Source organism: Amphibalanus amphitrite, unplaced genomic scaffold, assembly GCF_019059575.1.
Source record: "Amphibalanus amphitrite isolate SeventyFive unplaced genomic scaffold, NRLGWU_Aamphi_draft 001378F_arrow, whole genome shotgun sequence".
In the NCBI taxonomy this organism is placed as follows: Eukaryota; Metazoa; Arthropoda; class Thecostraca; order Balanomorpha; family Balanidae; genus Amphibalanus; species Amphibalanus amphitrite.
Genome location: NW_024882871.1, coordinates 90,047 through 105,942, shown reverse-complemented (window position 1 = coordinate 105,942; position 15,896 = coordinate 90,047). Strand labels below are relative to the sequence as shown.

At 50.0% G+C, this 15,896-nt stretch overlaps 1 protein-coding gene across 1 annotated transcript; it reads left to right on the top strand.

Moving 5' to 3' along the window:
* The first annotated feature begins 735 nt into the window (after window positions 1-735).
* On the top strand, window positions 736-13,691 carry LOC122372614 (nuclear receptor subfamily 2 group E member 1-like). Its single transcript, XM_043350049.1, has 7 exons — window positions 736-815; window positions 9,320-9,420; window positions 10,533-10,668; window positions 11,550-11,818; window positions 12,007-12,144; window positions 12,460-12,703; window positions 12,896-13,691. Exons 1-7 carry the CDS (start codon window positions 773-775, stop codon window positions 13,162-13,164), a joined length of 1,200 nt encoding a protein of 399 aa, XP_043205984.1. The 5' UTR covers window positions 736-772; the 3' UTR covers window positions 13,165-13,691.
* The last annotated feature ends 2,205 nt before the right edge of the window (window positions 13,692-15,896 follow it).

The following is a 15,896-nucleotide window of genomic DNA, read 5'->3' as shown; positions in this document are numbered from 1 at the left end:
TCACCCTATTCTATGACTCTCCCTCTCTCTCTCTCTCTCTCTCTCTCTCTCTCTCTCTCTCTCTCTCTCTCTCTCTCTCTCTCTCTCTCTCTCTCTCTCTCTCTCTCTCTCTCTCTCTCTCTCTCTCTCTCTCTCTCTCTCTCTCTTTCCCTCCATCCCTACTTTCCTCTTTCTTTCTTGCTTTCTTTCTTTCTTTCTTTCTTTCTTTCTTTCTTTCTTTCTTTCTTTCTTTCTTATTCTCTCTCCCTCAATCTCTCTTCTCTTCTCTCATCTCCTCTCCTCTCCTGCCGCCAGTGGCCAGTCACCTCAAACTCCCCATGGTCTCTTTTTGAACGGCTGCCGCTCGAGCCAACGGCCCCCGCCCCCTCATCTGGGCTCCAAGACGCCCATGGTTTCCCCCGAGTCCATAGTTCGCCCGTCGCCGCGGACTGCGGAGACGCTCGCTACGGCGCAGGGACGGACCAAACGGTCGGGACTGAATCTCCGGGGAGGGGGAGGGGCAAAGGTCGCCTTTCAGCCGTCACCGCCGCTCCCGTCGCTGGCTTCTTTCGTAACACGAGAGCGGCGGCGGCCACGCCATTTTCTTTTCTTCTCGCTGACCTGAAAACCGGCTTTGTGCCGTGGCTGCCGGGGAGGCGCCTCCGAGTCGGGGGGCGGGGCCTGCGCGGCGGCGACCAATCAGAGCCCGGGCCGGCGGCCAGAAGTCAGTGATTGATGGTGGCGGCTGGAGAGTCATTTGACGTGAGAAAGGCGGCCGGTGACTACCGACGACATGGACCTCAGCGTCGCCGGCAAGATGACCACCAGCCCCTCAAGTAAGTCAGAATGGCGCCGACTGACGGCCGTTTGGCATTTGTTGCTGGATGTGCAGAGCGAACTTTGTGTGCATGGACTGTGACATGCAATAAGTAGGTAGGTAGGTATATTGATTTTTATTGTCAGCGTGACCTGTTCATAAGAGAATAATGTTGAAAGACCTAAGTTGGTAAAGTGCTCCGTGCTTCAAGGCCAAAGCCTTTTTAAATGTTAAATTAAAAGAACATGGTGTTATCCAATAGATAGGTAGGCATACTAGGACAGTCAAAATATAGTTCTCTCCTTGCTAGTTGCTGGAACCGCTGGAACTCGGTTCAAGTTCGACGTTTATCAGAGTAAAGTAGCCAACCTGCGACACTTCGGATTTTCTGGCATTCTATCCCTACTGAACTTAGACACGACAGTCGACAACATTATTATAAGATCCTTCCTGCAATGTTTTTTCCTTTTATTTGAGCCCACGACAACAAAAGAAATTATTCTTATTACTACGTTAATGAGCACACACCTAGGGTGAAATGTTCACCTACCTATTTAGGTGTGAAAATAAAATGTTGTTTACACGATGACGTTGCCATGAACTCACTCGGACAGGGTGACATTATGCAAATTATAGGGGAGATCCGTGTAAGACGCCCAGGGTCGGTAAGAGGCCCCATCGCTTTTTTTACCAAACCAATAATGTTATTTATTTTTTAATGTTCTTGTAAAGCAGAAGCCCTCTTGAAACAACAACTCACGAAACCTGAGGTATCAGGTGCGTCGCAGCGACTTTTGGTAAGCCTGTTTCTGTTTTTGCCCCTTTACTTGCTAGATATATGCATCTTTATCACCCTTATATATCTGAAAAAAACAATGGCTATCAAATGCAATCTTTTCTCATCGAAATTGTCACATGTTAGCTTCAGAATAGACCATGTTCTGGTGCGCTGCAAATGTCTCATAAACCATAAATATTGTGGACGTTAAAACACTGTATTTTTTTAAGAGGCCCTCCCTTCGAGGATGATAAAACGCCCCCCGATAAAAAACGCCCCCGATGCTAAAACGCCTGCACCTGCGGCAGGCGTGGCATTCTTTTTTCAAGGAGTTTGTTTTTGTTTCTTTTTTTCTGTTTCTTTTCTTAGAGGTTATAGGTACAATTTTCGTTGGTCATCAGCGTTTGGTTGTGCTAGTTTTCGCATTGTTCGAGCGCTTTGGAAGTGTTATTGGTTTCGATAACACCGTATTTGCTTAGCTTTTCGAAATAAACGGCCTTGCAGCTGTGTTCGCAAAGCGTCTTTTACAAGTCGACTTGACTTTTAAAACGCCCGAGGGGGGGGGGCGTCTTACCATACCCATAGTGTAAGAGGCCCTTTTGCAACTTTTTCCAAAATGTTAAAGTTTGCGGTTTGTGTACCCCCTAGATTCATTTTGAATGCAAATATGCATGGGAAAATGATGCATGCTCACAGCGCATGCACACGTTAGCGCTTAAATATTATCAGTTGTCTAAAAATAGTAACTGAGCTTAAGGGGGGGCCTCCTGCACCACTCTCCCCTACGTAAGAGGACGTTTTAAACTTTCTAATAGTTAAATTGAGTAGAAATACAATGTAACTATTGCGTAACAAAACAGCATGAGACGCATCTAAATGGCTCCCGAAAGATGACAAATGATTATATAGGACATTATTGGGGCATGGACATTTTTAATTTTGACTGTACTCAAGTACGGTAAGCTTCGGTCAGGAGGGCGTCAGCCCACGACACTTCATTGGTTGTCAGTCTGCGTTTATGAGTTAGCTACCAATTTGTAATTATGCAGATCATGGGTACCATACAATCTGCTTGATAGGTTTGAAAAAAAAATTCATTTACGACGCCCGGGGTCGGTAAGAGGCCTCAACGCATGTTTTGCCGCCTTAAACTATTTGATTTTTGGTGTAAAGGTTGCTCAATGGCAGAACAACTGTAAACTGTTGAAGAGCCAGCTGACGAAAATTTTAGCAATAGGCTCATTTCAAAGTTTTATTTTCAATTTTTATTTTGGGCATTTTTGTTGAAGTAGCTTCTACTTATATCACCCAACAATTTAAGAGAAAATGGTGGGAGGCGTCACCAATTAGGGTAAGGTGCCTAATTAGCGACCCTTTCCGATTTGCGACCTACCTCCCTACAGAAAAACTGGCAGGAGGAAAACGGGGTAAAAACATCGTCAAAAGGTCAGCCATACTTTAGTTATCAAATTAAATTATTTTCCGGTCGTCGATGTTTCTGGTGGGACGTTTCAGGTGAGTTTAAATGAAAATGACGAGTTTCTTATCCAAAACGTGTGTGTTTGGGCCCTCTCTAGTCTCTGATGAAAAGCGATGCACATTAGGATGATGCACCTTTTTTATTCTGAATCGACATTCCTTTTTTAATTGATTGCCGTTTTCCCATAGTGAATCGCTCAACTGTGCACAGAATGGCGGTTCAAAATGTGTCGCAACTCATATTTCCTATTTGCGCCTGACATGGTCGCAAATAGCTCAAGAAGGGAAAGAAGGGGGAAAAGAGATAAATAAAAATGAGGTGTTGCTGAAGCTTGCAATGTGTGGCAGGGGATGCCAAATGTCGTCACCGACTGCAGGGGTGCCGAACTCAGGGCGGACCTCGAATATCATACAAGATAGCCCGCAAAATTTGGGTTTCCGCCTTCTTTTCGCCTTCGGTGCATCACGTGATCAGTTTTTACTCACGTAAAAAATGTGTTGGATAAACGTTCCTGTTCGAGTGATTGAGTGCTTTGCGTATAGGTTATCTTTTTGAGATCATATTTCATCTTTTCCGGCGTCGCATTTTTGCCATTTTTTAATATGGGGAAACCCATAGACTTATTAGCGACCCTCCCCGGTCGCTAATCGGGAAGAGTTCCCTATTAGCGTTTTTTGCAATGGTTTGCCAAAATGCTCACTACAATTAAGTTAGTGAATATTGGGGCAGAAAATGACTATATTTTAATAGAAAAATGAACGATCTCTCCGAAAATCAAGCCACTAACACAGTGGCACCCACAGAGCGTGAGCAATGACGGTTCAAATTAAGGGGGTCGCTAATTAGGCACCTTACCCTATTTTATCTATACCTACTCCAGTCCTTGGTATAAAGTTCCTCTTCGGCCGAAATAAAACGCCGTTGTGTTTTGCGCTATAAATACGGCATGTTGCGACCTTGAAACTTGACATAATTTTAATTGGCCCCGGCCTCCTGGTCGTCAGAATTACTCCCTGGGGGACCTTTTCTGCGGTACCCAGGCTATGCGTTGAACCGTCTTACACATTACTATTGAAGCCGACTTGTTAGATGCATCGGAATTGTTGTTTTTTATTCAGACTCTTAAAATGTTATACATTAAATAAGTGCAAATACGTGTAGGGTAACTGTGGGGAAAACGCACCCCTGGGTTAAACGCCTCCCCTAAAAAAATCGTATTTCTTATCGACGGATAGGTGTTTTATCCTGTCTTTCAGAACAGTCAGCTGCTTGTTTACGTAGGTCTCTATTTCCGGTTCTGCGTCTTGAGGAGCAGCGTGGGTAGGTGCTGATGTTGGTTTTGGGTGTTGTTTTTGTTGTTTTTACAGAAGATTCCTAAGATTTTGATGCCCTCTTTATATCACAAAACTTGCTATTGTGCACATCACTAAAAACTGCGTTTTATTGCCATTCTGTTGAATTTATTATGCTGCGGCGTTAGTGGCGCGTTTTTTGTCAATATTTTGTTGACCGGAAATGGAGTGGATGGGGAAAGACGCCTACTCGATGCATGGGGCAAGACGCCCCCAGTTTTCTGAAAGGGGGGCGTTTTGCACGGTGGTGAGAGTGCAGGGTAGCGCCCTGTAGGTGGGTGCCGAAAAGGCCTCTCCCTGTCCTTTTTTGCTGATATATCCTAAACGACTGCAGATATCGTCACCAAACTTTCAGGACTCCTCCGGGCATCCATTTTACACATTGCAACAAAATTTTATTCCAAAGGCTATGATAGGTTGACCACAAATGACGTCAGAATGACGTCAAGTTCTGCCATGTTTATCATTTTCTGTTGATGAATGGGGTGGGGGCGCTTTGCACATGGGTGTGGGCGTATTACCCAGGGTATGGGGCAAAACGCCCTTTTGTAAGGGTATGCGAAAACCTTTTTGGGGGGTTAAATACCACACGCAGGTGTCTTTTCTTGGTCTCAAAGCGTAGTAAAAAGAATGAGCTACATGATGGTGCCCAAAGGTTTGAGTAATCTGTGTTGGGTTGAGCGTCAGAAGGTTTCGCGCTTAATGGGGGCGTTTTTGACCTATTCACCCTATTAACTTGACGAGTTCAGTTCACTCAAAGAACAGCTGGCAGCAGCCGCCAGCCGTTATGCATGAAGCCGGGCAATGCGGCCAGCACGAATTAATGCACCGGCCAGCCGGTAGTGCTGACCGCTAAAGAAACATAAGCCGTTTTCACGACAGGCTATCCGGCGAGTGCACCTGATTTGATCAAATCTGCACCTAATCTCTTTTACAGCAAATATCTTCATTTTATGAATTTATTTCAGTGTTTTAATCGATGATACTGTCTGATAATATGACAAAGCAAAGCAGCCATATAAGCAATTAGTGCAACCCTAGCTGATAGCTACTAAGAGACACACTGAACCTGATTTGACCAAATCTGCACCTGATCTGCACCAGATGTGTACCAAATGTGAACCAGATGGCCGTCGTGAAAACGGCTGTTATCTAACTTCGCTTTTGGAAAAACAAGGCCTTGTGGTTGTGTTGGCATTTTTTTTTTTAAATTTAGTCCAAACCTTTTGATTGGAAGGATTCACAAGGACAGAGTCCCTGGTAAGCAAAGCTTGTTGCGTTGACCCTGCTCTCTACCCTCCGATCGCGCAATTCCGGTTTTATGGCAGAATTTAGAGTCCAAAGTTTAACGTGCGCACAAAGCCGCGCACGGCCGGTCCCCTCACTGACTTCGCCTGGCTACGGCCTGCCACCAACCGCAACCATACCTGTCAGGAGGCCCATAAACGTCAAGTGCCCGTCGCAATTCGAACCCGGGCTGTTGTAACCGGGAACGCGTGCTCTCACCACGCGGAGTCCAACGCTCTACCGACTGAGCTACGGGACCGGCATGTCGTCTTAATCTGGCTTAAAAGGAGTTTGTAACGAATCCATGACAGATATAGAATGACGGACGATAGGTAATAACTCAAATTAATTGTAAAAGACAAACCTTTCGATACATACGGCATCTTGATCACTGTCAGTGAGATGAATAATTATTCATCTCATTGACCGTGATCAAGATACTGTATGCATCGAAAGCTTTGTATTCTACGATAAACTTGAAGTAAAACGATTTGCTTGATGCTGCGGGGATTGTTTTACAACACCCGTGGCGTATGAGGCCATTTACCTAACAACTTTTTGTAGAATTATTATGAGGCGTTTTGTAACTTTTGACTTTTTGAGGCCCTTTTGAAGGTTGGGATGCGTTAGCGTAGAAAAAAATACATAGGCCCAGAATACATAAGAATGTTTAAATTTTATTGTAGGTAATGTTTTTTTTCTGCTGAAGATGCTGCACGCTATGCTTGAAATGTTGCAGCCATTACACACATATGCCGAACATTTAATTGGTTACTTCGTTTAAATGGACTTACTGAAGCACCAACACACAATACCGCGTACTGGCGTGCTACGTCAAATTTCCCAGCTGGGGGCCAAATGGCAGCCGGCGAAATTAAGTGGTTTATGGGATATATCATCAATACCTACCAATCTATTCCATTATTTCAATGCCATTGACTTTAGGTCGTCTACGTAAAGGTTTGCTAATGCTATAGGTATCAATTATCGCGCAATGCTAAACCAGATGGGAATTTTTCCAAATACGGTTTCTGAAAGAATTGGAGGTATCCGGTCTATTTAAACGTTTTTGCGTTTTACTATCCATTTTAACTTACATCTACCTCAAGAGACAAGGTCATGGGTGGAGAGCCTGCCCCGGCTCAAATTTCCCAGCTGGGGGCCTAATGGCAGCCGGCGAAATAAAGCAGTAAGCCAAGGAATGAAGAATATCATTAGATAAGCATTTAGGTGCTGAACACGCGAACGCTTTACATTTGGTTTTATTATCTTTAAAAGAAAAAAGTTGAAGCCGGAAACTGTTGACGGCTTGAAGAGAACTCTTAAATTATCACACCTAAAATCCTCTTAATTATTCATCTAGAGTTACAAAAATTTGATATTCTATTTCAAACTACAAGCAGCTACAGCACTGTACTCCCCTGTCCGAATCTTTCTGCCTCCCATGTTCAGGTTTGTTTATGGTATAGGTATGTCATGCACAACTCTCCATTGGCTTGCCCTCCCTCCCGAGTAGCAGTCGCCCTCCCCTCCCCTCCGCCTCGGGTGTCGGCCGGAGGTGACACGATGAACGTCCGATGGCTGAGGCGGGAGCCGCCGGCCGCGCCGGGGGACCGGGAGGGGAGCATCCGACACACATTGTCCCCGGCTGACGGCCGGACGGACGCCGCGCCGCGGGGCTGTCGGCCGGGCCGGCGACACTGCCGGGGCTGGAGCCGAGCCCGGCCGCCCCGACAGAACGCCGGAGAGCCGAGCCTGTCCCGGCCGCCCCACCAGCGCACAGGCCGCAGGTGCGCCGCAGCTCGTCAAATCACATCTCGTCGACATCAGGAAGTCGTTATACGGACTGGATGAATGCCAGCCGCGCTGATTACTGCTATTAGATGATTGAGCTAAGCGGAGCTAATGGAAACCGGGCACTCCATTATTTGTGAATATCGATCGGCCGGCCCGGCGCGGGGCCTGGTGGGCGCTGTCACCCTATTTGGCAACAAACAGGGGAGCCGGTGTTAACACGCTCATCACGCGGATAACGGATGCCTCGTACACAATGGCGGTGGTTTGAAATGTTTAGCGGTCCCGATCTGTGCGTGATATTTCTGGGTTTAGGTATAGGTAGGTAGGTAGAGGCATTGATGAAATGTCTCAAAACACCAATACGTTATCTGTGTGTCATAAATGTTTGAAAACATTCATGAGGAAAAAGTTCGGTTGTTGAGGTTGGTGTAAATCGAAACACTAATTGTTGGAAATGCATGACAATAGCCGTTTTCACGACGGCTATCCGGCGAATGCACCTAATTTGACCAAATCTACACCTAATCTCTTTTACAGCAAATATCTTCATTTTATGAATTTATTTCGGTGTTTTAATCGATGATACTCTCTGATAATATGACAAAGCAGGCATATAAGCAAATAGTGCAACCCTAGCTGATAGCTACTAAGAGACACACTGAACCAAATTTGACCAAATCTGCACCTACTCTGCACCAGATGTGAACCAAATGTGTACCAGATGGCCGTCGTGAAAACGGCTAATATGACATGCATTTCCTGACAATATGACATGACAGTTTGCAGCATAGGTGTTAATTCGCGGATATTACATGCCGTCAGTGAATCTACGTAGCGTAGCTGAATGTGCAGGACTCGATACGGCAACTACTGAGTGCCGTGGCTGCCCCCGCAGTCAGTGCCGTCCCAGCCGCGGTCGGTCCCCGCAGTCAGTGCCGTCCCAGCCGCCTGCAGTCACTGTACCCCAGCCGCCCGCAGTCAGTGCCGTCCCAGCCGCCTGCAGTCAGTGCCGTCCCTGTCGCCCGCAGTCAGTGTCGTCCCAGCCGCGGTCGGTCCCCGCAGTCAGTGCCGTCCCAGCCGTCGGCAGTCAGTGCCGTCCCAGCCGTCGGCAGTCAGTGCCGTCCCAGCCGCCTGCAGTCAGTGCCGTCCCAGTCGCCCGCAGTCAGTGTCGTCCCAGCCGCGGTCGGTCCCCGCAGTCAGTGCCGTCCCAGCCGTGTGACCGCGGCGTGTGACCGCAGCGCAGCTCGGGCTCGGGCCGCCGACCGCAGCGGCGTCACTGGAGCCGCTCCAAGCGGCGGCGCGCGGGCGTTTTTGTTGGTGGGCCCTGCTCGCCGGCCGAGCGGCTGAGCGGCTGGCTGCCAATCGATCGCTGATTCAAACATCGGCCGACCGGAAAATCGCCCGCCCCGCCGACGGGCCGCATCTGCATACGTGTCGGCGGCGCGGCGGCCATTTTCCACCCTTCTGAGCGCGTTAGCGGCGCCCGAGGCAGCGTCGCCGCCGTCGACCGGGCCGCCGATCGGGCCGGCCACCCACGCAGGTCACGGCGCCGGGACTGAACGGGTGGTGCCGGGCCTGGACCTGGAGAGGAGGCGCGTAGGCCGAGAGACAGTCGAAACTGGCTCAGGCAGTCACAAAATGGAGGACACAATCTGAATGTCTCATGCAGCAGACTGGAGTGTCATACATGACATGCGCCATGGCGCCATGCAAACTAGAAACGAACAAAAGATCCACGCTGACGAAATCAGGGTAAATATAAAGTATCCATAAATACATCTTGACGGATTCACTGCAATTCACTGACGGCTTTCTCTGATCCTTTTCAGGTCGCATACTATACGACATCCCGTGTAAGGTGTGCCAGGACCACTCGTCCGGCAAGCACTACGGCATCTTCGCCTGCGACGGCTGCGCCGGCTTCTTCAAGGTAAGAAGCAGTGACGCTGCAGTGCGTCCCAGCGAGCTCGCGCGGCGCTGGCTGGGTCAGTGATCCCGGCTGGTGTTCCCGTCCTCTGCCGAGCTGAAGTCACCGGCCGCCGGCCGACGGCGGCCGGCGCCGCACTATCAAATTACGACCACTGACTGAACCGACTCGAGTGGCGCGGATCACATGATGCAGGATGCTGTCATGCGTTGGAAATTCACAGCGTGGAGTTGCGTTTGTTGATGAAAATGACTGCATGAGTGAACAGCCAGGGGAAACGAATTCGGAGAAGCCCCTGGACCCAAATGAAATCAGAGGCTGCCTCAGCCTTTTCCTCTCTTGTTGCTGGTTGATGAAGTACCTACTACCTAAAGGTTAAGGTTAAAAAGTCGACGTTTTATTATTCATTCCTATTCCATGCTTTGGGAATATAATATCTTCTTCACAAACCTCCTCATCTAGCTGAAAGATATACCTAAAATAGTTGCCGCTTTAGGTAGAATCGGTGCCTTGTTTTCAATTTATATTTCAACGTGGTTTCTGTCACATCATCTCACAGCATTTCATAAACTGAACGTTTATAGTTAGACTCCGTGGGATTTAGTGGTGATGGCGTCGGGTCGGCCCGTTGCCGGTGCGACGGGAGGCTGCCCCATGCGGCTGGTGCCTGATACGACGGCCGGCGCGGCGCCTTTTATCATGCTAATGGCCCGGACATCGCTCCGACGAGCGTCCAGGAACGTGAGCTAATTCCGACTCCGGTACACTGCACCGGCAGAGAGGGCAGGGGTGCGTCCGGAGAGGGCAGGGCGGCGAAACATCGCACTGGAGAGCGCAGGGTGGCGGTACAAATTACCAGAGAGGGCAAGACAGGGGTGCCCAGAACATGTGTCCTCGGCACATCGCAGTGGCGTCCCCATGTTATGGCAGCTGGTGACTTAGGTATCACGCGGGCCTTCGCGTAGCTTGCACCGGCCATAATTTTACTACTTTTTATATGGCTTTCGATGCAAAAAAAAATGAGCTAAACCGGACCGCTCATTGATGCGCGTATTTTGGGAAAGACCACGAAAGAGTTTTTAATCTGTATGCTGACGAGCTGTGGCCATTTTCAGCGCTCGATCCGCCGGAACCGGCAGTACGTGTGCAAGGCCAAGGATGCCGGTGGCTGCCTGGTGGACAAGACGCACCGGAACCAGTGCCGCGCCTGCCGACTCAGCCGCTGCATCCAGGCCGGCATGAACCGAGACGGTGAGTGCCGAGTGGGTGTTTGGGACGGGCCGAGCGCCGCGCCTCTCTCTCTCTCTCTCTCTCTCTCTCTCTCTCTCTCTCTCTCTCTCTCTCTCTCTCTCTCTCTCTCTCTCTCTCTCTCTCTTTCTCCTCTCCGCCGTTGGTTTACACGACATACGTGTTTGGTGCGGCCCGTGTCTCCGGCCGCGTTGAGTAATCACTGCACGGGCCGCTGACACGGCTCGGGGTCTCGGTCGTGCCGGCACAGACGGCGCTCCGTCCGTCGCTCGGAGCTCGGCGCCCAGTCAGGCGGCAGGCACGCGGCTCCAGTTTCGAGGCCGGCTGCCTCCGCGCTCCTCTGTGGCGAGGTTTTTGTTGCCGGCTCGGTCGACGACAGGTCACCTCTGACTAGGACGGAGCACGGAGCGCCGTCAGCGGCTCGGTCGGCCGGATGTGCTGCGACTGGGCCGTCCGATTAGCCGCCTGTAATAGCGCACTGTGTTTTCACCTGGCGAGCGAGCCTGTGCCGGCCGCCCCAGATGGACGATTGCGATAAGCGGATGTGACAGCACGGGCGCACAGCGGGGCCGGTCACCGTGAGTGATCCGCGGCCCGCGCCGCACCGGGGCACGGTCCGATCGCGCGGCCACCGGTGCAAATGGGCCATGAAACGGGACTTCATCGCCCCGGGCCGCACAGCGCTTCATTGCGAGACAGTCGGAGAAAGTCGTGATTTGAAATTGTCGCCGTCTAAAATCTCGAAATCCGTCTAGAAAACTAGAAACTGCTTATTCATAGGGAAGCACGCACTGTGTTCCAGTTTGTTAGGCGGTGGGTTATCGAAGTGGAAGAGCATGACAGGAGAGTGTTCCTGACCTTGCCGATCCCCTGTACCTTCACAGCGGTTCAGCACGAGCGGGGCCCGCGCAACTCGACACTGCGCCGCCAGATGTCGCTGCTGTACGGCGATGGCGGCCGCTCGCCGGACTGCTCGCCGCCCCCGCCCCCGCCCTCGTCAGCGGCGGCTGAGCTGAGCCGTCCAGCGGCGGAGCGGGCCGGGGAGCTGGCCGGCCGGGCCGACTCCAGCAGCCCCCAGCCGGCCGGCGAGCCGCCGCTGCCGCTGCCGGCGCCGCCCACCAGCGCCGCGCTCCCCTACCTGCCCATACCAAAGGTGAGCAGGGCACACCGCTCAGGGTACACAATGGTGAAGCAAATGTTGAGCTTGTTATGAATGCTTCAATAGGCACATTTCAATTGAGTCCAATCACGTCGTGTTTTCTCAGCGCGTCCATCCAGCGCTCTGACCGACTTGATATCCGCCTATCTGTCTGACCACGGTGGTGTCCTTTATTGTTGCAGTACGGTCGCAGCGAGTTCCTGCTGCCGCTGGTCAGCTCGCCGGAGACGCTCTGCGAGTCAGCCGCGCGTATCCTGTTCGGAAACGTGGACTGGTCCAAACACCTGCCGGCCTTCACCGCGCTGCCCTACCGGGACCAGGTTAGTTGGCTAGTCTCGGATCTCGCTCCTAGAGGATGATAGGTCGTCCTGTGTGCGCTGCTCATACAGCCTGTGACCCGATCCGTAAGGGTGATGGCTGGCTTGTCGTTGAATGAAAGTGTGCCTACAGACAGTGACCTGTGTCCCCCGTCGGCCGGTACAGCAAGTGGCCCGTGTCCCCTGTCTGTATAGTTAGTGCCCCTTGTCCCCCCCCCCCCCCCCCGTCTGCAGGTGCTGATCCTTGTCACCCTGTGTGCAGCTGGTGACCCGTGTCTCCTATCTGCAGCTGGTGACCCATGTCCCCTGTATCTGCAGGTGGTGCTGCTGCAGGAGAGCTGGCGGGAGCTGTTTGTGCTCAGCCTGGCGCAGACCGTGCTGCCCGTGGAGGTGGAGCCGCTGCTGGCGCTCGCCGGAGCCGCCGTCCACCAGTCCGCCGAGCACGTGCTGCCCCTGCTCAAGGAGGTCGGCCAGCTCAGAGAGGTGGTGGCCCGCCTGCGCGCCCTCCGTGTCGACCCCACCGAGTACATGTGCCTCAAGTGGATCGTCCTCTTCAAAACAGGTCAGTGACCACCAGCGGAATACCTTGCAGTCTGCTACTTACATCCTGGTGTTTTGCTTTCCATCTTGAGAATGCGGTGACCGATTGAATCAAGATAACTCTGGATTCTGACGACGGTTGCTCATACCAGCTGAGGCAGTCGGCAGGCCCCCAGACGCAGTTCTCTGACGATGTCTCTGTGCGTTTCTGCAGAGTTCCCGCGCGGCGGCTCTCCGCTGCGGGAGCTGCAGCAGGCGGCGGCGGTCAGCGTGCTGCAGGACCAGGCGCAGCTCACGCTGACCCGCTACAGCGGGGCCGCCTACCCCACGCAGCCCACCCGGCTGGCCAAGCTGCTGCTCGTCACCGCCACACTACGGGATGTGCCCGCCGCGCTCATCGAGCAGCTCTTCTTCAAGAAAACCATCCGAGACATCCCCATCGAGAGGCTCATCACCGACATGTTCAAAAAGAATGAACTCTGAAATTAGAAACGGTGAAAGGACTGATGGTAAAAATAGGTGGTTGTTTGGAATATATTGTAGACTATTTTATTGGTATTCTTGTCCGGATATATATGTGCATGTGCGTCGGTGTGCGTTATGTTTTTGTATTGCGTATGTGGTGTGCCGTATGCGTGTGCGTGTTCTCGGCTGATTTTTAATAATCACCTGGACAATTGTTAAGGACGGCTTGCATATGTAGCGTGTTTGCAACGTGTTTAATTTGTAGTTCGAACAGTCGTGGGCATCCTTGGCAAAGGACACCACTCGGGTTGTAGTGCCCCACTGTAACTGTTGTATTTGCGTTTACGCACTTTCTGTTTTGGCCCAGCGGAGGTCAGCTAAACCGGCGTCAGTATGTATGTACCTACTCATAGTGCAGAGCGTCTCTGAACAGTTTGTCTTTGTGTGCACTGAAACCTGTTACCATGTACGAGTAAATACCTACTTACCTCTTTCACAAACATACTGGGGCGCAGAATCGGCAGAAAATACATGCTTTAAAAGTACTTTGAGTTTCCGTGTAATCAGAGACCACACAGTGCGAAATGTGTCCGTCTAAAAAGTTGCCTATCGGTCGCCACATAAATGGTACGACCTATAAGTCATACTTTTGTATAGCCGATTGATTTCGTACGAACAGGAGGTTCCAATGCTTGGAATGAATGAATATCAAAGCACAATATCGGTCAAAACATGAACGTAATAATAACAATATGAATGCATACGGTACTATATGCATCATGCATTTCAACGTACCAATTTTTAAACAAATATAACAGTGAATGCGTATTGTGTTAGCAGGTCATATATAAACGTAAACTTCACAGAAGCACATCTGCACATTGCATAGACGTTTACTATGCCTGTAAGAGGATCCAGGGGGCATTGCTTCATTGCATTTGGGGCAAAACCCTCCCCCACAGCGCCCGAAATCGATTTTTTTCTAGAATAAAACGAAAACTTCACAACCTTTATCAGGGAAAGTTTGTTATAAACTGCACAGAAGTGCGCAAGAAATCAAAATCTGACGAGTTTTGGAATTTAAAGAAACTGTTTTGGGAGTATGCACCCACGGCAGCGTCCAAGACCGCCTTTCTGGATTCGCCATCCGGTCACCTCAAGTGACCGCATCTCAATGCCTCCTCAACTACACGGACTGAACGATTGCCTTTGCAACGCCAAAGGATCGACACGTTGATAAGGATGACAAGTTGTATGAAACACATCTCCAATTTTCTATATCGGTGACCTAAGGTTTGAGTTTACTGTCAAGTTGACCTTTCAATATAAAACTTCAATATAAATAGACGAGAGAAACAGGATCTTGTTAAAATTGATGACGCTGGTAGAATTAAATTACTGGTAAAATAAAATTGATGAAATTAATGACGAGTGGTATTGTCAAAAATTATTAGAGAAAAACAATTTCATCAAATGCGTCAACTTTTACCGTTTTTCTCCTCTGAGAGACAAACGTTGACTACATATAAGGTACAAGCATAGTTAGGCAATATCTAATGACAGGATGGTGAAAGGACTTCAAAAAGCTATAGGATGCTTTTAATGATTTTGAATGCAATTGCCAGTGGCGCGGGAGCCGGGGGGGGGGCTAGCGGGGGCTGAGCCCCTCCAGCTTTTCGGCTGGGGGGCTCGTAATGTATTTGAGCCCCCCAGCTGGAGGAATCGAAATCGGAAATCTAGTATCTACCAACATAATTTCATAGATTCATATACATAGGCGCGGGAACCGGGGGATGGGGAAGTGGGGGAAGTTTGCCCCGACAACTCTACGGCCGTGGGGGCGGTGCCCCACAACCTTTTTATGAGGCCAGGAACCGTTGGGCAGCTTGTCCTCCCCAAATTAGGGGTCGTGGGTCACAATATAACGGAAGAAAGCATGTAAGTGAAAAATCCACCTCTTTCACTGCCTCGGCAACTCATTTGACAGATTAAAACCTTAAGGTATTCCAGGTTGCCAAATCGGTAGTTTCTTCACTCAACTGAGACGGGATACCTCACTTTATTTGCAAATATTTTCGTTTTTTTTTTTTCGTTGAAAAGGCCAAGGTCTGAAAAAGAAGTGGCCTAAAACCGGTGAGAAAACTAGATTTGGGGGTATCTACCCTAGGTTGATCTCTATTATGGTTCACCCCCCCCCCCCCCCCCAGTCTGGAAGAAGTTCCCGCGCCACTGGCAATTACGTTCACGAGTTGAGTCATTTTGTCGAAGGACGTCAAAATCGAGAAACTAACGACATTCGATGACCTAGCCTTTGGTGACCTGAACTTCGACCTGACCATAGAAATGGTCAAAGCACCTATCAATTTCATAATTTGTATGCCCTTTCGAACGTCGTTTATCACTAAGGAATCGCTACGCATGCCCCAGGAGGTGAATTAAAGGGAGCACAAATATCGCTCCTACTCCCCCCTACTCGATGTACCTACCTTTTATATCAGGCCACTCGGCACTCACTGACCATCCTGGCGAGGGTCAAGTCAAAAGTAGGTTAACAAGTCAATAAATAAAACTAGAATCAGTAAATCAACAAAAATTTAACAGGTACTGGTACGCATGTAAATGTCAATTCAGAAAGTAGACACATGCCTCTGGGCGTAAATGCCATCGAACTGGGGGGGGGGGGGGGGGGGCGCTGTGCAGTCGGACTTCATAATTCACTTTCAAATTTAGTATCAATTCGATACCTATTT

Excerpts from the sequence above, each read along its gene's own strand:
- LOC122372614 (XM_043350049.1), top strand. The coding sequence starts at position 773 with ATGGACCTCAGCGTCGCCGGCAAGATGACCACCAGCCCCTCAA. Across the intron at positions 9,421-10,532 it reads GCTGCGCCGGCTTCTTCAAG|CGCTCGATCCGCCGGAACCG; the intron begins GTAAGAAGCAGT and ends GGCCATTTTCAG. Across the intron at positions 12,704-12,895 it reads GATCGTCCTCTTCAAAACAG|AGTTCCCGCGCGGCGGCTCT; the intron begins GTCAGTGACCAC and ends GCGTTTCTGCAG.